The sequence below is a fragment of the Anguilla rostrata genome, chromosome 17, assembly GCF_018555375.3.
Source record: "Anguilla rostrata isolate EN2019 chromosome 17, ASM1855537v3, whole genome shotgun sequence".
NCBI lineage: Eukaryota > Metazoa > Chordata > Actinopteri > Anguilliformes > Anguillidae > Anguilla > Anguilla rostrata.
This window is the reverse complement of record NC_057949.1, coordinates 14,905,064-14,926,060: the sequence shown is the minus strand read 5'-3', so window position 1 is coordinate 14,926,060 and position 20,997 is coordinate 14,905,064. Positions and strand designations below refer to the sequence as shown.

The following is a 20,997-nucleotide window of genomic DNA, read 5'->3' as shown; positions in this document are numbered from 1 at the left end:
TGCACATTTTACGCTAAGAACAACAACAAAACATAAACTTCGTTCTGGGCTTAGCACCAGATAGAAAAGTCAACAGAAGGGGAATAAAGGCCTGTGTTCTGAGATTGATTTATTAGTTACTGGAATAGGTAAAATACATAAATAAATAAACCAAATAATTGTTTAATAATGACATGTCCTTAAAATTGCATGTTACTGTACATCATTTGCATGTTTTATAGTGAATTCCCACGTGTCTGAAACCAAACGGTAGTTTTTTAAATATATATAAAACATATTGTAAGATGAAAATTGTTATGGACATCTCCTAGAATGGTCCCTTCCTTCCCCTATACTGCACCAGTATAAAGGGGGGATAACATTTTTGAACACAAAAAATTTGGAGTGTTTGAGAGGTTGATCAAATGGCATCAGTACTGCTTCAGTCTTGTTTTATTTCCCCAATCTAACTACACCTAATTCAGGTCTAGGTTCTGCTTTCCTGTCAGCAAACACAACCCAAACTAGCTGTGCTGAACAGCAGTTAAATCTGCAGCCAGACTAAAGTTGTTTCTGCCTGTTTTGTTTATGTTAGGACTGATCCCCACTACACACAAAAAAATGGCATTTCAAATAGGAGACTAACTGAACAAGTTGACCTAGGGTGACATCTTGTGGTGGAGTAAATGAATTTTCAAAGCAAAATTAAAATTCCAGTTTCTGCCAGCAGTGGGCGTTGTACACAAAGCTTCTCATGGTGTGCTTCAAGCGCAATACATTTTCAAGCTATTTCCCTGCAACATGGCAGCAAAACACTAATAAAATCGACTGAAGGAGCAAAATTTCACCTACATTTAAGAAACTGTTTTCGTACGGATTTGGAGGATAGCATTAGCTCCTAATGAATGTATAAAGCAAATGATAATTTTGTTTCTTCAGAAATGCAATGACTTTGGACAGAACAGTGTATCTAAGGAGATTAAAAAAGCAGACAGTTGAACGGAAAATTCCATGTTTTAATTCTTCTAATCAAAAAGAAAACTCAAAGGTGATTAAATGCCATTGGCATCTTCTGTCTGAAAATGAAGAATTTGGGGACACCTGTGGAGACAGAAAAATCTGGGTGATTTTCCATATCCCTCTGTACTACTATTGCGAAAACCAAGTCTACTTGGCTAAATGGCATGGGTAATCAGAAAAATAGGACCAGCAGAAAATGTGTCCATTGGCTGGGATTCAATCAACATTTGCCCTTAACTTTGACTAATGACTATAAGCAAGAATTTTTTTTTTTTTTTCCACAAACACAGTTTGGTGAGTTAAAAAGCATTAAACTAACATGCCAAATTGAATTTGTGAAGAAAAAGTGTAACAGTTGTGTTTGCTTATGGCAAATTAAGGGAAAATGTTGCAAAAAGGATTTAGTTTTCAAGTCAAAATTAAATTAATTGTAATTTTAAAAAAGTAAAGATGACAAACAAGTGGCAGTCCCAAGGCACTCTTCATGGTGAAGTATAAAGCCTTTATTCGAACACGGAAAGAGAAAATTTAAATGCGCCAGATCTACAGTATGCGTTGCCGCCTTTTTGGGCAAATGCTGATTGGATAAGGACAATTGTTGATTGAATACAAGCCATAAAACATTTTAAAAGGGTTCCATTTTTTACTCATTTAAATGTCACTGTGGCTTGATCTATATTGGTGAAGAAGCCACATGGCAGGAATCTCTGCCAAAATGGGGAGCTCAGGACATAAGAGTGCTGTAAGATGAGAAGACATCACCAGCTGTAGTCAGGGCCACCCTCAGGGTGAGGGGGGACGGTGGTTGAGGGGTGGGGGCACTGGGTACATCCTTATCTATGGTCACTGAAAAAGTTCGAAAACCCTATAAGAGGTGATATTGGTAAGGCACATGTCCTTACATTGGGAAATATTCTGTGAATATTTTCAATTCATTAAAACCGACAGTCTTTGCAAAGACAATCATCTGAGCTGCTTACTTGATGCTATAATGCTAAAATGAACGGAGTTTCTTGCCGTTTGCTAAGAATTCTGTGTTGTGCTTGAAGACAGTTCCTTCTGTCTTATCAATCAATCCCCCAATCAGTCAGTCTTCGTTTATACAGCACATTTTGTACACAGGCCTACAATCCAATGCGCTTCACAACTAAAAAAAAAAAAATTTTTTAAATAAGATGAAACATAAAAAGACAGTAAAATGGATAACACAAAAAATAACAAAATCGTGGAAACCCAAGACACTTGAACAGTGATTATCATTTACCGCTCAAAGAAGTATGTTTCCTTTTTTATTAGTCAGGTTACTTCCAGGTGCTCAGGTCAAGTGCTGATTGAGAGCGACACCTGCGTCTGATCAAAGACTTGTGTCTGAAACAACTCTGGGTTGGATTAGACTGCATTTTCCTAAACTTTGACTTGCAGTTGCACTTTTTTCAGTCTTTTTTCAGTCCTGAACTTTATTTTAGGTTATTGCGAAAATTCACAGCTTAGAGAAAGCAAATGTTCAAATAGTTTTTAAAAATGTTCTACAAACGTTTTGTAGTATTGAACCATTTTTTGTTTTTTGGATTTACAGTCAAGGTATAACTAAAAAATACTACTTTACTGAATAATTCAATCAAATGTGTACTTTATTTCTTTATGTTTTTTATCAATTTACAGCGGTTGTTTCCAAATTAATCGATACTAGGCTGTGTAATTACATTTTATATGCCGATCTTGTCACTCTTCTGTAGTGTGGTTAATTATACATTGGGCTTATATCAGAGAGGTCCAGTCCAGTTTTTTTTTTTAAATCCAGTCCAGGTTTTTTCCCCCCCGAGTCCAGTCCAGTTTTTTTTTTTAAATCCAGTCCAGGTTTTTTTTTAAATCCAGTCCAGTTTAAAAAAAAATCCAGTCCAGGTTTTTTTCCCCCGAGTCCAGTCCAGTTTTTTTCAAAAATCCAGTCCAGGTTTTTTTTTTGAGTCCAGTCCAGTTTTTAAAAAAAATCCAGTCCAGGTTTTTTTTCGAGTCCAGTCCAGTTTTTAAAAAAATCCAGTCCAGGTTTTTTTTAGTCCAGTCCAGTTTTTTTAAAAAACTCCAGTCCAGGTTTTTTTTTTTTTTTTGAGTCCAGTCCAGAGACTGTAAAAAAATTTCCCGTCACACATTGCTGCTAGTCCCATCAGACAAAATGGCAGCTGTGTGGTCAGCTAACCTCGTTCTTTCAATATTATTGGCCATTAATTTATTAACTGCTCAGTTTGTGAGCTGTAACAATGGTAGAAGGGTGAGTGAAGCCTGACATATTTTTCCTCGCTGGTTGAAAATTCTATATTTTTATACTTTATGTTATGTTTTCCGGAAATGTGACGCTATAGCCATCGACCTGCTAGTGAGCTGGTGCTATTGCATTGCTATAGCTAGCTTACTTGCTAGCAAGATGGAGGAAGTTCGCGGTGTACATTGTCTGTTATTTAGTAAATGCAAATCACTTTCATTATTCTTAATGCCTATTTTTTGTTGTGAGCTTAGCCTAGCCCTCTGCCGGCTAGTGACTCTGCCAAGTGAGCTATCATCCTAGCTCTGACTGTATTCACGCAGTGAACGCTTCAGAGCTAGAACGTTCATCATCCAACCGTCTACAGCTTCAGTAGTATAACGTTAGCTAGCTATTTGCGCTAGCTTTAATTACATTTCTGTTGAATTCGTTGCACATTTGTAACGGAGCCCCCCTAGCATTTTGGGTGTCCTTGTTCGTTTGTTAGCCTGCTGTAAAAGCCATTGGTGATATGTAGCCGGTGTAAATTGTGTCGTGTCCCTTCAGACAGGAGATGGACTTGACACCGACACGGGTTTCTCTATAACTGTAGAGCATTCATTCGAACTAGGTGAGTACCATTTGTCCAGCGTCTACTGTCTTCCCCGTAATTGTTTTTTAAAGTGTACTTGTGCACTGTTAAGTCGATACCATAGGATGTTTTAGCGTCATGGCCCTTGTGTGTCCTCTCCCTCCGCAGATGATTCTCCACGGTTCAGAGAGCGGGGAGTTATGGTTCTGAAGGGGGCCAGGGAGACGACAGTCTCTCTCTCTCAAGCCCAGCTGTCAGAGGAGGACAGAAACATGCTCAAGGTGTGTGCGTGTGTATGTGCATGTGAGTATTTGTGTGTGTGCATGCATGTGTGTGTGTGTGCTTGTGTCTGTGTGTGCATGCATGTGCGTGCGTGTGTGCGCGCGCATTCGTGTGTGTGTGTGTGTATGTGTGTCTGTCTGTCTGTCTGTCTATTTTTTGTGCTTGTGTGTATGTGTGTCTGCACGTGTGTGTGTGTATTGATCATTTTCTGTTGCGTCACACTGAGCTGCAGTCTCACTGAATCTGCCTGCTCATCCAGTCAGAAATAACTTGTATCACACAGCCCATTGGATCATAAAGGTCACAGAGATGAGCTGATTGGTCCATGCTCTCTCATGAGAGCACACATTAACAGCTCTATACAGCTGGTACAGGAGAGGCTGTCCAGCACGCCTAGACAAACTGGGTCTGAAAATTAGTATTTCCTGATTAACCAAGAGCCGCCACCTCTTATTGGGGGATGTGACCAGCACATACAATTTGGCTTTTAAATCCCTGACCATTAAGCTTTTTTTAGGTGCATTTTTGAAGCTGTATTGCTCTGTGGTGAATGTGCATGCTGTGAACACCTCTTAAAATTGTTAGTTTGACGAATGCATTGCATCATGGGTTTTCAACAGGGGGTCCGCCAAGGTACCACCATCATGTTCTCCCACCCCTCAGCCCGCAGTCGCAATCTCGAATTCTCAGTTATGAAATCTGACTGTTAATGAGGTTAAACATGCAATCCCAGAACTTCAGTACTCACAGAGAACTGGAGTACACTGCTGTATATTCATATTAAATGTGCTCTGATGATCAAAAAAGATGTTACTTAACAGTGTATGGGCAAATTTTACTCATTTTTGCCACTTTCAGATATTACAGTATTCTTAAAAAAATAAACATTGCTCTGAAATTTTATATTTTCCGAAAAGCTCACATATTTACAGTATGTTGCAATCTCTTCCATTTCCACAAGTGTAAGACAAGAGTTTAAACACTGTCTAATAATAAGTTGTATCATTTTATTTGTTTAAAGTTAAGTTAATCCTTATTTTTTTAATAATCGCTTGTTTTATACCTTTTCAAGCAGGCATTTTTGTAGTAATATTGATTCAATCTGTTTGCGTTCTGTAATTGCTTCTCTATATGCTATTTTCCACTGGTGGCGTTGGGTGTGACAATCCCATCGCGCATTCAAATGTGATGATGCACACACAGGAACTTGCATGCCGACTGTGAAAGAGCAAGCACGTAAAATCTAAAAGCATCTTTAAAATCTTGATCTTGATGTTTCACGATATTACCTTGACAGACAACATCATTAGTTGTCTAGGCAGTTCTTTCTCCAACATACACTACCACTGAATTACCTTCTAAGAAAAATCAGCACTCATTGTGCCTCATTTACAAAACTTTTCTTTAATTATTCTTACTCTTGTTTTTAAAAATGTCCCTACGAAAAACCAGTATTAGATTTGACACGTGCAGATCTTTGTTTTTTGTGCATATCCCAGTATGTTAATTGCTGACTGTTTGCAAATTTTATGCATAATCCTGTTCATTTGATTAGCATAAGGAAACAGCCAGGAACAAATACAAATAAGAAAAAAATGATGAATGGCAAGATCTTCCTGCAAACGTTCTTACACACAGTGTACGATCGAATGTGATCGTACACGATTTGTGGATGAGGCCCCATGTGTTCCTAGCAGCAGCTTTGTTTCGAATGGAACCCTGGTATTTGGAGTGTGAAAACAAACTTTTGCGAGCACCAGTCAGCGCAGATGTCGCCAAATCCAGCGTAACTGAAGAAGTGAGGATATACACTTAAAATGGCACCTGCCTTCCCTCTGGTCTCCAGGAGGTGGCAGCAGTGGACGGGCTGTACAGGATCAGAGTGCCCAGGATGTCCTTGCAGGCGGACAGACAGACCGACCGGCAAAGCGACGGCTTCCTCTCTGCTTTCGTCCGAGCGGTATGTGCTTCTCTTCAAAGTCCCATATATCCGCTCACTCATTAACTAGGACGCTGTCATAGCCTTCTTCCATTAGAGTCATTCAGTTCAGAAACTAACTTTCTCATCAAATGGCGCAAAGCCTCAAACATTGGTGGAGGGGGAGTAAAATTTCCCCTCAGTCCTATAGAAACATCTGAAGATATGTTTCATAGTTAATCTATTTGGGTCTATAATGTTCATTTATATGATTTTAGAGGAAATAAGGTTGCACTAGACACGTAGTTTGCAGGGTTATGAACCATTAACTGGTGAGGCAGAAGATTATGTTGGTACATTTTAGTGTACAAGACTTACTGGGTGGAAATCCATCAACATTCAATGTGAGAAATGCACACCTTCTTAACAGCTGCAAAATGTTTACATACAGTGCCCTCCAAAAGTAGTTGGACAGTCTATTTTAGCTGTATGCTCAAGAAATTCATATTTCAGATCAAAAGATGAATATAAGACAAAAGTAGAGAATACCAATTTTGAGTTTTTGTCTCGGTACTTTTGGAGGGCACTGCATGAGCTGAGACAGGTTTAGAGTCTCTAATGTGAGTCATTTTATTTCATAATTGTAATTTCACGAACCATTACATTGCATTACATTTATTTGGCAGATGCTTTTAACCAAAGCAATGTACAATAAGTGGGTCCGATAAGGTACAGTACTCATTATGGAATGGTTATTCATAGCCATGAACACATTAAGTGCAGTTCACACTGTAAGCATAGGCTAGGTCGGAGAGTAATGAACCATTCTATAGATTCTGTTTTCTGCCATTTTAGTATGGGATAAGGGGCTGTGGTGAGATGGTAAGTTTTTGACATTACGTTCTCCCTTACCCATAAATGAACCACTCTTCTGAATTCCCTCCCTGACTCTTAGTGCTCAATGGTGGAGTCCCACCTCAGTGATGTCATCACGCTCCACACTGATGTAATGGGTTACCTCATCGGGGTCTCCATCGTGACCATACCAGGGGCGTGCCACGGGGCGGAGGTGGAGGACGAAGTCGACCTGGAAGCGTTCAACACCACGCTGAGCATCATGGGACCCGTGAACGCCCCCGCGTGAGTTTCTCTCTCTCTCTCTGCTGCCCCCTGTCTGCGCCAATCAGAAACGTGTTTGTTAGAATGATTTCTGTTTTTTTATCTCATTTTGTTTTGTGAGGTTTTCTTGGGTTTCGGTCAGTTTCACTGAGGAGTCCTTGTTAATTATGTTCTTACCTGTCGGGCTCGCACGCTTGCTTTGAACCTCCCCAGGTTGACACTAACGCGGGAGAGCGTAACCCTCCGGGCCCTTTGCTAATTGACCCACTTCTTCTGACAAATTATGACCTCGTTTTTCAAGGGCCGTCGGTTGGAGACGGTCATTCAAGCTGCCGCAACGCTGTGTGAAACCTGCTGAGAACAGCCTACAGGAAGCTCGCAAACCACTTCCTTTCCAGGGGTTGCAAAAATAGACAAACTGGGCCTGTGTCTGTCTTCACTGTAGCATTCGCCACCGTACTGCCGGGACCATACCTAATGTTTAAAATTTTTTTTTTTTTTTTATCTTCTCAGTTTTAGACTCATTTGTAGTTTTCTTTACCCTGGTTGTGAAAGTATTTTGTCGAACTGCACTGTTGCCTCATACCTGTATTCTCCAATCTCTGTCATCAGTAGAGGAGTTGATGTGGTTGTTAAACGCATATTTCTTCACCCTTTAAATATAAGGTCAGGTGATACAGTTCTACTCTTTCCGTCATTCAAAAACCTGTTCTCCAGCTTTCCCAGACCCCCCGCTCCTGGGGAGTCTTTGACAGGCTTGGAAAATGGCACGATGTGAACTGGCCAATGTGCCACATCTAAGAGAACAAGCGTGCAGGACCATGTGACTTTGTTCTGTGTGGCTCATATGAAAGGGTCGTATATTAGCCTCTGATTGGTCAACCCTGGGATTCTGAAGCCGCTGGTGTTTCTCCCTCCTCTAGGCCTGAGACGGCCCTCTTCATCGAGCGCATGGAGCAGGAGATGGAGAAGAAGGGGAAGAACCCTCAGGAGCAGAAGTCCTTCTTCGCCAAATACGTGAGTGACCCCCCCCCCCATTCCTGCTGCCATTCCCCGGGCTCCGGGGCTCCCCAACTCTTCCCCGCTCCACTCTTCTCCTCCTCTCCCACCACAATGCATCGGCCCTTTTTCATTTACACCACTTAGCTTTAAAATCACTTCACTTAAACGCCATTTGGCTTGAATCACATTTAGCTTCAAAGCCACTTAGCTTTAACACCACTTAGCTTCAAAGCCGCTTAGCTTGAATAACACGAAGGCTTAACACCACTTAGCTTTCACTTCCCTTAGCTTTAACAAACTTTGCTTGAATTACACTTAGCTTGATTAACACTTAGCCTTAACACCACTTAGCTTTTACAATACTTAGCTTCAACACCAGTGAGATATAACACCACTTACTAACATTTAGCTCTAACACCACTCTCTCTCTCCCTGTCTGTGATGTGTCTTTTCCAAATCAGTGGCTTGAATTTGCTGGGTGTTGTGTAGTTACACGTTGTTGTTTGTGGTGCTCCTGTGGGTGTTGTGTAGTTACGCTGTTGCAGTGCTTCTGTGGGTGTTGAGTAGTTATGCTGTTGCAGTGTGCAGTGCTCCTGTGGGTGTTGTATAGTTACACATTGTTGTCTGCGGTGCTCCTCTGGGTGTTGTATAGTTACACTGTTGCAGTTTGCAGTGCTTACACAGTAGACTTGCAGGCCTGTGTGGATGTGTTATAAAAACCGTTTTAAACAGTGACACATTTAGTTACCAGATGTTTAAATGTAACAGTCAGCTCTAATGTAAATTGGCTCACAGCTCACACTTTTTTCTCTTGAAAACTCGTGTAGCAGTCTGAACTCTGTGAGCTCGGAGGATGCTGACATCAGGAGATTTATGATGGTTAAAAATACGAGGTTGCTTGGCGTGCATCTGCGGAGTGCGTCATCGTGCATGGCGTTTTACAACGTCGTGATGCGCAGTTTCACGCAGTCCGTCCCGTCGAACACGTCTCAGTGAAATACAGAAGGATTTTCCAGATGAATCGGTCTGTATTAATTACCCAATTAGATATGGAATTTGCGGATTCAGGCCACCTTCTCCGCATTGTGGAAACCGTGGGGCCCGTGGGAACATTTCTTAAGCTATGTTTTGCTTGGCGAAACTCTCCCGGTGTGCCATCAAGCTACAATTCCCAGAAGGCACTTCACCAACAGCTCATCTCATCGCATCTTTGCAATGAAGTAGGGGAGCTTTAGCTATCCATTTCTTCAAGGTAAAGTTCAACAGGTAGAAACATATTGATTCAGAAGTACCTGCACAAGTGTAGACGATTCATTTTGAAATCATAAATATAATGACGAGTTGCAGTAAAAACCGATGCCGATATACTTGTGGTTTTCGCCTACATCGTCGTGTGTTTTGTGCTCTGGGAGTTTGCAGTACCATCTGCAGACGGTAATAGATTTTTTGGGTGACTTTGTCCTTTAACTCTGAAGGCTTAAACAAATAGATTAGCCAGTGCAGAGCGATAGCTGGTGCGGTCCTGCTGTTCACTGTATCGCGGGCAGTATTGACCTTGTTTGATAACGTGAAGGTTAACTCCTAGCCGAGTTTATGTGCCGTACAAACGAGAACTCACCAGAGAACTCGCGACAGGTAAGGCTGGCTGACACACTGTGAGAATCCTGTCAGCGACAGATCGGACCCTGTTGTGTTGTCACTGTGTTATACTTGTGTTAATGGCTGCACTGATGATCTGTGGAGTTTTGGTGTGTTTAAGTGAGGCAGTGCTGATGTGTATAACTGCTGTGCACTGTGACTGTTTAATGTGCCTGTGCTGTGTGCTTGTGTGTGTTTTTGCTGTTTATGGCCATGCTGTGTGGCTGTGCTGTTGTGTGTAGCTATGTTGTGTGGCTGTGCTATGGTGTGCTGTATCTCTGTGCTGTGTGGCTGTGCTGTTGTGTGTGGCTGTGCTATGGTGTGCTGTGTGGCTGTGCTGTTGTTTGTGGCTGAGCTGTTGTGTGTGCGGCCAGTGGTCGTGCTAGCCCATGGAATGCTGTGTCTTTGGAACGCTGGACATCTCAAAATCTGTTTGGCTGCGCTGTGTGGCTGGGCTATGTTGTGCTATTTGGTTGTGCTACATGGCTGTGTAACTGGTGCTGCACTGTGCTGTCTCTGGGCTGTGTTGTGCTGTGTGGCTGTGCTGTGTTGTGCTATTTGTCTGTGCTGTGTTGTGCTATTTGTCTGTGCTGTTTGGCTGTGCTGTGTGGCTGGGCTATGTTGTGCTATTTGGTTGTGCTACATGGCTGTGTAACTGGTGCTGCACTGTGCTGTGTCGCTGGGCTGTGTTGCGCTATTTCTCAGTGCTGTGTTGTGCTGTGCTGTGTTGTGCTATTTGTCTGTGCTGTGTTGTGCTGTTTGGCTGTGCTGTGTGGCTGTGCTATGTTGTGGACATGGCTGTGTAACTGGTGCTGCACTGTGCTGTGTGGCTGTGCTATTTGTGTTGTGTTGTGCTGTTTGGCTGTGCTGTGTGGCTGTGCTGTGTTGTGCTACATGGCTGTGTAACCGGTGCTGCACTGTGCTGTGTTTCAGTGGTATTTGATTCTGGGAGGCGCAGTGTTCCTCATGGCCACCAGTTCGGCACAGCCCCCAGCAGGGGGAGACAGAGAGCAGAACTGATTCCCATTTATTTCAAGTACTGTCACCCACTCCACTCATTCACTGGCGCATTTGTGTGTTACTGTGCTTGTGTAGCGCACTGCGCATGCATGTGTGTGTGTGTGTGTGTGTGTGTGTGTTTGTGTGTCTGTCTGTCTCTCTCTCCGTGCGTCTCAACTCCACTCTTTCATGGCACTCGGGGGTCTGGGTCAGCTGGAGGCGATGATGTCACATTCTTCGGTATGTGTGGTGTTAGTCACTGCCCACGCATACGTCCACTGAACCGAGCCGCACTTCCTGTGCCCAGGGGCGTAGCGACAGGATCCAGCCGTGTGGTTAATTTAGCCCTTTTGAAGAGCAGGCTTTCAGAATTCTGAGTGTGTTCTAGAACACTGTGATTGTTGCATCGGCGACGGAATGTTCAGTTCAGAATATTCCATTCCATTACATTACATTGCATTACAGGCATTTAGCAGACGTTCTTATCCAGAGCGAATTACATTGTATCCTATGATAGACCTGGATATATACTGGAGCAATGCAGGTTAAGTACCTTTTGCTCAAGGGTACAACGGCAGTGTCCTACCGGGGGAATTGAACCTGCGACCTTTAGGATACAAGACCAACCCCTTTAGTCATTATACTACACTTCTGCCCAATCTCAGTTTGGAACGTTTTAATTTGTGACCTCACACCCGAAAGGGCGTTTAAAACTGTGCTTTAACGGGCGCAGCTGGAATGTGCAGGGGAGTCGTTTCCATCTGACCCAGCGCTTGCTGCTGCTCTCCACTCTGTCGGTTTCCCTCAGGTGGACTTCTTCAGAGGCCCAGTTCCCACAGCGTTTCTCCTGCATTTATAGCTCCCATTAAGCCATGCATGACTGTTGGTGAGATAAAGTCGTGGATCAGAAACAGGCCTACAGCTCAGATCAGAAACAGGCCTACAGCTCAGATCAGAAACAGGCCTCAGATCAGATCAGAAGCCTGGGAGAGTCTGAGCAGGGCCCTGGGAACCTTCAGCACACCATCCTCTCACACCCCATCTCTCATACTCACAGTTTCACACAATATTAGTCTCTCTCTCGCTCTCTCTCTGTTGGAGAGCCACCCTTTCTCACTTTCTCTCTTTCTATGAGAATCCTTCCTGTCAGTAGATGGTGTGAACCATAACATGAGATTGACCATCCTTAATAAAATGGGCGATTGATTAGCACTAGTACTAATTCTAATCCTAATCTGGATTATTGAAACACTTTTTTGTCATAAATTGACGATAAGTGATGAAATTAGCAAATTCACGTGTTCAACTGTTTGTCACAGCATGTGTATACCTATATTCAAGTGTGTGCTGCATTTAAAAGGACACTTAATAAAATGTTTTCTTTTTTGTCCCTCCCTCCCTCTCCCTCCCTCTCCCTCCCTCTCTCCCTCCTCTCAGTGGATGTACATCGTGCCCCTGGTTCTCTTCCTGATGATGTCAGGAGCTCAAGATCAGACAGGGGGCGGGGCCGGAGGCGGAGCGGGCAATGGTGGAGGCCGATGAAAACTCCTCACCCACCAATAGTAGTTCAGGGCTCAGACACCACCCAGTTGTACATATTGAGATCACGAATTGTCGCGCAGTTCAATTGAGTCAAAACTCTAATAAAATGCTAATAAAATAAATTCACATGGACTGATTTTAAACATTGTTTTTGACATGACATGCATTTTCTTATTCTGTCTGAAATAAAATATTTATTAAAATCATAAAATCTTCTGCTTGCCCTTTTGCCACCGTGACCCTGACTTGGACTAAGCGGTTATAGAATGGATGGATGGGTGGATAAAATCTTCTATGTGCTTTCTGAACTGAAGAGAACACTCCGATCTCTCCAAAAGGAAGGAGAGGAGTAGAACCTGAATTTGACAATAAACGTTTATTGGAAGCTATAGAAGTTTAAACACCCCAATAGCAAAGATTTTCTAAGAGACAAAGCCATTTTCGTTTGTACTGAGAGTAGTTCGGGTGTTGGCTTAGTAAAAATAACCCTCGTGACTGCCTTACCCGTGCGGGCCATCTGTTGCTCAGCCCGCTCGGTGCCACCGGCAGTCTGAAATGGGTCCAGTCCCATCGCCTGAACGGGCACCTCCATTCAGTAGCGAATTTAGCCCGTTTCCCTTCCTCTGACCAGTTGAAAATGTTCGCTGCAAACCGCAGCCACACACATTGAGACCAGTCGCTCCCTATTGAGCTCAACACTAATTGCAGTGGGCACCCAGTTGTTTTAAGGTAGTGCATGTTGCCGTTTTGATCAGAGAGGGGGCTCCCCCTCTGGGCTCCCGTACCCCTGCTCTGCAGCCGCTTTTGGGGTGCTGTGGGCCCTGGGGACCTTGACGCACGGCCCACCCAACGCGCTGACGGCCGTGCTGAGGTGCGGGGGGCTCAGGGAGATTAGCCCGGGTTAGGGGGCGCTCTGAGAGGACGGCCTCCCGCTGGGGGGCTGTCACACGCGCGCTGCTCAGAACAGCGGGGGGGGGGGAGGGGAGCGTCTGATGACTCTCTCTCAGCTTACTCGCTCTCCTGCCTTTTCTGTTGATGACGATCGGTTCCTGATTTGCTGTGTAAACAAAGTTTCGTTTTTATTTCCCTACCCCCCGCCGGTCCTGCTCGTCCGGTTTCTCCCCCCTGTAAGAGTAGCGGGGGATTAGCAGACCCCAAAGCGTGGAGTCCTGAGACAGAATGTTCCGGCACCTCAGTGTCGGCACTGCCTGTCCCTGAGCCCCTGTCCGTCAGAGTCCATCTGTCCATCTCTTCATCTGAACCAGTGCTGTGAGTTCCGTCTGTCTGAATCAGTGCCCTGTCAGATTCGTCTGTCTGTCTGAGTCAGCGCTCTATCAGATACGTCTGTCTGTCTGAGTCAGTGGCCTGTCAGATCCATCTGTCTGTCTGAATCAGTGCCCTGTCAGATCTGTCTGTCTGTCTGTGAATCAGTGCCCTGTCAGATTCGTCTGTCTGTCTGAATCAGTGCCCTGTCAGATCCATCTGTCTGTCTGAATCAGTGCCCTGTCAGATTTGTGTGTCTGTCTGAATCAGTGCCCTGTCAGATCCGTCTGTCTGAGTCAGTGCCCTGTCAGATTCGTCTGTCTGTCTGAATCAGTGCCCTGTCAGATCCATCTGTCTGTCTGAATCAGTGCTCTGTCAGATTCATCTGTGTCTGAATCAGTGCCCTGTCAGATCCGTCTGTCTGTCTCTCTGAGTCAGTGCTCTGTCAGATTTGTCTGTCTGTCTGAATCAGTGCCCTGTCAGATCCGTTGGTCCGTCTGAATCAGTGCCCTGTCAGATCCGTCTGTCTGTCGTGTCTGAGTCAGTGCTCTGTCAGATTCGTCTGTCTGTCTGAATCAGTGCTCTGTCAGATCCGTCTGTCTGTCTCTCTGAGTCAGTGCTCTGTCAGATTCGTCTGTCTGTCTGAATCAGTGCCCTGTCAGATCCGTTGGTCCGTCTGAATCAGTGCCCTGTCAGATCCATCTGTCTGTCTGAATCAGTGCTCTGTCAGATTCATCTGTGTCTGAATCAGTGCCCTGTCAGATCCGTCTGTCTGTCTCTCTGAGTCAGTGCTCTGTCAGATTTGTCTGTCTGTCTGAATCAGTGCCCTGTCAGATCCGTTGGTCCGTCTGAATCAGTGCCTGTCAGATCCGTCTGTCTGTCGTGTCTGAGTCAGTGCTCTGTCAGATTCGTCTGTCTGTCTGAGTCAGTGCTCTGTCAGATTCGTCTGTCTGTCTGAATCAGTGCTCTGTCAGATCCGTCTGTCTGTCTCTCTGAGTCAGTGCTCTGTCAGATTCGTCTGTCTGTCTGAATCAGTGCCCTGTCAGATCCGTTTGTCCGTCTGAATCAGTGCCCTGTCAGATCCGTCTGTCTGTCGTGTCTGAGTCAGTGCTCTGTCAGATCCGTCTGTCTGTCTGAATCAGGGTGCCAAATCCGTTTGTCTGCTCAAATGTCACCTCCATCATCTGTACACAGGTCCCCCCTGCCCGTCTCTCCCATTTTACATTACATTTATTTAGCAGACACTTTTATCCAAAGCGACATACAAAAGTGCAATTTCCCCCGAGCTCTGCCGTACGCCCTGACCATCCCGGGCGTATCCTACCCCCCCCCCCCCCAGCTGACTCCCCCAAACCAGGTGACCGAGCCCCTTTTCTCAGAAAAGCCCCGAAGCAGTGTAAACACAGGCCTGCTGAATTCCGTCCTGTCGCCCCTCTTCTCCCTGCCCCCGCCCCCCCCCCCCTCCACCCTGCTACACCTGCCGCTCCATCCCGGTAACTCCGGAGCGAGAGGCGCAGGGGGTGGTGAGAACAGCTGTCCGAAAGAGGAGAGTTTGAATGAGCCAACGGAGAAATGTGTGCTCATTTGTTAGTAAAGAGATATGTCAGTGTGTCAGTGGCCTGGGGGGGGGGGGGCGGTATACATAGCCGTGTGTAGATGCCATCGGGAGTTATGGATTCACCGCTCTCACACAGAGCATCGCGCTAGCGTCTGATTTCAGCATTAACCCACCTGTTGCGCCTGATTTATGATCTTACTGAGATTTTGAAGTGAGCTAATTCTCGTTCATCATGCCACAGACATTAAGAACACATTAATATATTATAACATATCAGAACGCAACCTGAAGAATCTCTTGTAGTTCATTTTGTTAATTCCCTTTATGAATTTAAAAGCCTCAGTCAAATCACCCCTGGGTCTCCTTTCACTGGGCTTGAATTGATTAAGCATCTTTTGTCTTTCCTCATAGCTTTTATCTTTCAAACCAGGAAATAATTTGGTTGCTCTTCTTTGAACCTTTTCCAGAGCCTCTATATCTTTTTGTAATACGGTCCCCAGAACTGCACACAATACTCCAAGTGTGGTCTACGAAATTTATTGTATAAAGATAAGTATAACTTCCTTGGATTTATACTCAATAATTTTGGCTATATATCCCAGCATCCCGTTGGCCTTTTTTACTGCTACAGTGCTTAGAACCTGAAAGGCTTTGATGAACCATTACTCTGAAGTCTTTTTCAAACTGAGCACCTTCCAATTTTGTTCCTCCCATAAAATAATCCTGCCAAATGTTTTTATTTTCCCACATGCAGAACTTTATATTTGGCTATATTGAATTTAATTAGTCAATTCTGGATTGTATTTAAATATTATTGGAGTACTTTAGTAGATTCCAAACTATTAGCTGGGCGTCCCAGTTTTGTATCATTGGCTAATGTACTTTATATGTCCCTGTCAAGGTCATTAATATATATGAGGAAAAGCAATGGTCCCAGCACCAATCCTTGTGGAACTCCACTTCCAACAGTTCCCTGCTCAGATAATATCCCTCCTACTACAACTCTTTGTGTTCTACCCTGTAGCCAATTCCAAATCTACTCTGAAATACATCCTCTAATTCCTATTGTCTTGATTTTACTAACACGTCTCATCTTATCAAATGCCTTTTGGAAATCTAAGCATATAATATCATAAGCCTTGTTATAATTAAAACACTTGATAGCTTCTTTAAAGTGTACCAGAAGGTTTGGCAGGCATGACCTTCCCTTGCAATAGTAGAGCTGATCTAGGATCAGCTTTCCAGAACACATCCTAACCTGGTCCGTTATGCTCTAAGCGGCTAAACTGATCCTAGATCAGCTCTCCTGCCCGGAGACGGTTCCTGAACGCAGCCCCAGCCAGTCTCTCCAGAACGCTCTTCTCCAAACATGCAGGATGAAAAGGGAGGAGTATATCTGAGGGGCACAAACACATCGATCAGGTGACTGGGTCCAGGAATACCTCTGGCAGCAGGAACAGGCTCCTCCCAGCAGGAGGGTGGAAATAAGAGTCCACCTCAGGGTCTGTATCAGCTCCCGCGGAGGAGCCGTTACGTAATGCAGTTTCACCGGCTTGGATCGCGCTCTCGTTCCCTTCTCGGTTTTGGGTCGTCTTTTAGAACCTCCAGGGGGTTCGCTGTTTGGTGACCGTGGTAGAAGCCCATGTGGGGGTGGGGGGAGAAGGGGGAAGGGGGGGGCAGCTGCCTTAGCCATCCCGCGACTGACGGTTTGTGCAGTGCTACCGGTTTTTCACGCCCCAGTGCTAACCGAGAGAAAGAGGAAAAGGAGGACTGTGGAGCGAGGGATTGGTAGAAGGAGAAGGAAGGAAGAAAGAAAGCAAGACTGGGAATGTACAGCTGTCCAGTGGAATTAAGATCACTATTCCCATCACTTGAAATCCAGAACATACACACTACATGCCAGGCATTTACCCCCCCCCCCCCATATACACACTCATACACACTTCATTCTAAGTGATGATGGTAACGAGATATGGTCATTAATAAATATTATCATATCCTTTCATGTACATGTGTACGGCATTTGGCATTCCCAGCCCTTTTCAGATCAAGCCCAGCATATTCTCTCACTATGTCTTATATACCCTAAGGTATTACCCAAATTTTATGTCCTGTCCTGCCTGTCTCTCAGTTACTTTGTACCATAAATTTTACCCTATGTCCTGCCCTTACTAATCTATCTCTCAACCAGTTTTCCTGCCTGCCTGTCTGCCTGCCTGCCTGCCTGCCTGCCTGCCTGTCTGTCTGTCTGTCTGTCTCTCTGTCTATCTGCCTACCTGCCTGTCTTTCTGTCTGTCTGTCTGCCTGTCTATCTGTCTGTCTCTCTGTCTCTCAGTCTGCCTGCCTGCCTGCCTGTCTGCCTGTCTGTTGGTCTGGGTAATTGGGTAATGGTGAGGTGTGGCATAGGGCAAGGGAGAATGGTGGGATGAAGCTCATTTTATTTTTCTTTTCAATATGTTTTAAGATGAAACTACAGCTTTGGTTTTGTATTTCTGGAGGAAGGCAAGTGGCTTTGCCATTTGTAATGTATGCAAAACCTCAATACAATTTTTACATAGCATAAAATCCTGTTATAAACATGCTATTGGTTTCATTGTAACTCCCAATGAATTTTATGAATGTTCCGGAACAAGGTTATCATGCAACAAGGCAGTGACGGAACCATTTAGGCAAGGCTGGATGATTTGCTCCGAAGGATATCTGATATCTGTTATCTCTCAAAAAACAAACTGCCTGATGGACTGTCTCCTTTCAGCAGGAGAAGAGGAGTTCAGAGAATTAGCTTTACCTCTTAGATTCGTGCATCCGTGGTCAATGAATCTCAGTCTCAATTCATTCAGTTCTGGATTCATGAATCGAATTGCGATTCTTTTTGTGTTGAATTGAATCAAAATGGAATCAACTCCCTGCCCTCGCGCATTTATTGATTCGTTTGGTTGTGTGGTTGCCGTGGCCTCTCACTGTTGACACACTCATCTGTCGGTGAAGTTTGTTTGGGGATGGTTATTTTTGAATGTTTTTTTTTCTCATTATAAACTTTTGGCGCGGTGTACAGTGAATATTTTCCCAGGGAAAATGAATAGGAGAAATGTTATAACTGGTCTTGCTTTTTCTAGAAGATTCATTTGTGAATGTTACTCCTGTCACAGCCACATTTGTTTCCTTGATAGACTATACCTGGGACACCAGGTTTTTCAGTCATGCTGTTATAGCACTTTATTATATTGTTATAGATTTATTTAAAAAGACCCTACAGGCAGCTCCAGAGTTACTCACATCCTCTGTTCTTTAATATACAGGAAGCTCTGGTTGGTAATAAGAGTTTCAGTTGCAAAAAATTGCAGTTAATTCATGAAGAATCCATGGACAAGGAATCCATGGCCTCTGCGTAGTTCTTGGTCATGTCCCTTTATGTATATTCAGTATACCAAGATATACCAATACACTGAACATATCAATTGCCAAAACACAAGAGTGAGAACTTTTATTGTTAAAAATGCGGTGTTCAGTATCTGGTTGGTCCAAATAATCTGTGGTTACATTCAACCGTTTGGGCACTGATGTCACTACTAGGAAAGAGAAGAACTGCTACCTTAAATACAGGAGGGGAGAAGTTCCCACTCCCTTAATTCCTAATGTGGGCAGGACCCTTCAAAAGGGGGCTGGACGTCATAAAGTATCAAGGAGGTTCAGCAAAGGTGTGACTGCTGATTGGCCCAAGCCGGCTGCTCATCACGTATCCTTTTCAGAGCACCGCATTTGATTGATTGACAGGCTGTATAGTGACAGCCCCCGCTGCGCTCGGTGCTCACGTGTTCCTTCGCTCCTCAGCCACCGAGCGCCCGCGAAGGGAAAGGTCACGGCCCTGTCAATCACCCCAGTCCGACTCCGCCTACTCTGTCATTATCACTGCAGTGACTGTCAGTGTTGGGGAAACTATTCTGCAAGAGACTGACCAAGAACTACACAATGGCCATGGAGCCCTTTTTACCTGACATCCTCATGAATTAGCCGCAATTGTTACCAATAGGAGCTTCGTGTATTTAAGAATAGAGGATTCGAGTAACACAGGAGTATAACTACGCTGTAATCGTAGTTGCACAACCTTCCAATTACTTCACACTGAAAGAAGTTGAACTACTGTCAAGTTTCTAGGTTAAAGAACACAGCTGTATAACAAAAATAATCTTAATTTACTTGCTGAAATCATTGGTATTTAACATCCAACATCACAGGGTGTACAGTAATCCAGCCACTTTGCAAGAGAGCAATATCATGCTTATGATCATTCTTATACTGTTATAAAAACTGTCGATCAGATGTCTGCAATGCCTCCTACTGTGTTAACCAATCACATCTCAATGGAGTGTGATACAGTTTCATCTCATTTCATAAACTATACACACAACAGCTACCATCAAACTGCAGCAAAAATTAAACTACTAGTTTTATTATATGTAGCTAAACCGGTGACTGCGCCTTTTCATCAGCATTGATGTGGAGCTGGGGTGACCTGTCTGCACACAATCACTTCATTTCCCACAATGCTCCGCTATCGATCCGGGAGAGCGCAGACTAGCACCTGCTCTCCTCTGAAGCTGGTGAGGTCACCACTGCATCTTCTCACACTGCAGCTCTCCAGTCAGACTCGCAGCTCAGACTGAACGTTCAGTAAACACACAGAAAGAAGAACAGAGAGATGAACAGAAGGTCAGACTGCATCAATCTATAATGTCAAATGGCTCACTGAGCTTCAGATGCTAAGGATAATTTGGAAATAATACACGCATTGTGCTTGGGCAGTAAGCGTGTTGACTTGGATTATGAAATAATAGGTTGTGTAAGTCAGAATTAATTTGCGCACCAAGAGTTGCATAACATAGCTTGTCTTATGAGGTGGTGTTAAGCACAGCTGTCCTCTATTAAAATTCCTCCTGTGGAGGAAATGTGGCCCTCGTTGTACACGGGTCCCAGGACCCCGCGGGTTACGACCGGCAGGAGTTTCCATTAAAAGTCAAAACGGGGACGTGTGAAACGCTGCCTCGTCCTCATTTACATATTCACCTGCCCCATCAGTCACTCCAGGGGGGTCGGAGACCATGGGTACACATAAAATAAATCACGTAAAAAAAAATTTTTTAATAGGAGAGGCCCTGCATTGCACAGCCTCTATACAGGAGCCTTTAAGACACTCTATTTTAGAAACAAGCATTTTTTTGTTTTTCTTTTTGATGCCAAGAAAAAATTTGGATCCAAGCTGATCCGCCTTTGTGCCCGTGACTGTCGGTGGGGTTGTGCTGTTGCCCATATGTGCAACAGCATTTACATTACATCTCATTTACATTACATTACATACACTACATCTCTCAGCAGAGGCTCTTACCCAGAGTGACAGAGAACATCAGCGTTCCCTTGGCGACGGCGTCCACGGAACGCAGCGTTGAGATCCTTCATCTCAGTGGGACTTCCTGATAAAATTAAAGTCAAACAAAATAAATAAAAATTCCAAAATGGGAAAAAAATTATTTTAGAAATCGTTGAGTGGTGACTTCACTAAGAATGCCTGGCCATATTTTATTAAGCCGCTGTAGACCGAATTTCTAACAAATGCATTTACATATTTAATATCTTCATATTTACTGCACTTTCTTCGTTGTTTTAATTAAATGAACGTATCCAGAAGTATTACCGAATATATCATGTATTAATAATATTATTATAGGGATGTTAATATAATAACGGTCTCATTCAGGAGCCCTAATTATATTACTGTTTCATCACGTCCACCATAAGCTTTAGGGTTTGTCCCCTCTGTCATTGGGGCAGCAGTAGATGGAGGGTTGCCAAGG

The 20,997-nt window shown here is 44.0% G+C and overlaps 1 protein-coding gene across 2 annotated transcripts; it reads left to right on the top strand.

Moving 5' to 3' along the window:
• Nucleotides 1-3,133: 3,133 nt before the first annotated feature.
• On the top strand, nucleotides 3,134-12,538 carry emc10 (ER membrane protein complex subunit 10). Of its 2 annotated transcripts, XM_064315404.1 has the most exons (8): nucleotides 3,134-3,265; nucleotides 3,803-3,866; nucleotides 3,996-4,108; nucleotides 5,956-6,069; nucleotides 6,983-7,167; nucleotides 8,070-8,163; nucleotides 10,720-10,822; nucleotides 12,223-12,538. In XM_064315404.1, the coding sequence occupies exons 1-7, from the start codon at nucleotides 3,170-3,172 to the stop codon at nucleotides 10,804-10,806; spliced, it is 753 nt and encodes a 250-aa protein (XP_064171474.1). In that variant the 5' UTR covers nucleotides 3,134-3,169; the 3' UTR covers nucleotides 10,807-10,822; nucleotides 12,223-12,538. The 2 variants fall into 2 exon arrangements, with proteins under 2 accessions (XP_064171474.1, XP_064171473.1); XM_064315403.1 differs by lacking the exon at nucleotides 10,720-10,822.
• The last annotated feature ends 8,459 nt before the right edge of the window (nucleotides 12,539-20,997 follow it).

Excerpts from the sequence above, each read along its gene's own strand:
- emc10 (XM_064315403.1), top strand. The coding sequence starts at position 3,170 with ATGGCAGCTGTGTGGTCAGCTAACCTCGTTCTTTCAATATTATTGGCC. Across the intron at positions 7,168-8,069 it reads GGACCCGTGAACGCCCCCGC|GCCTGAGACGGCCCTCTTCA; the intron begins GTGAGTTTCTCT and ends TCCCTCCTCTAG. Across the intron at positions 8,164-12,222 it reads AGTCCTTCTTCGCCAAATAC|TGGATGTACATCGTGCCCCT; the intron begins GTGAGTGACCCC and ends CCCTCCTCTCAG.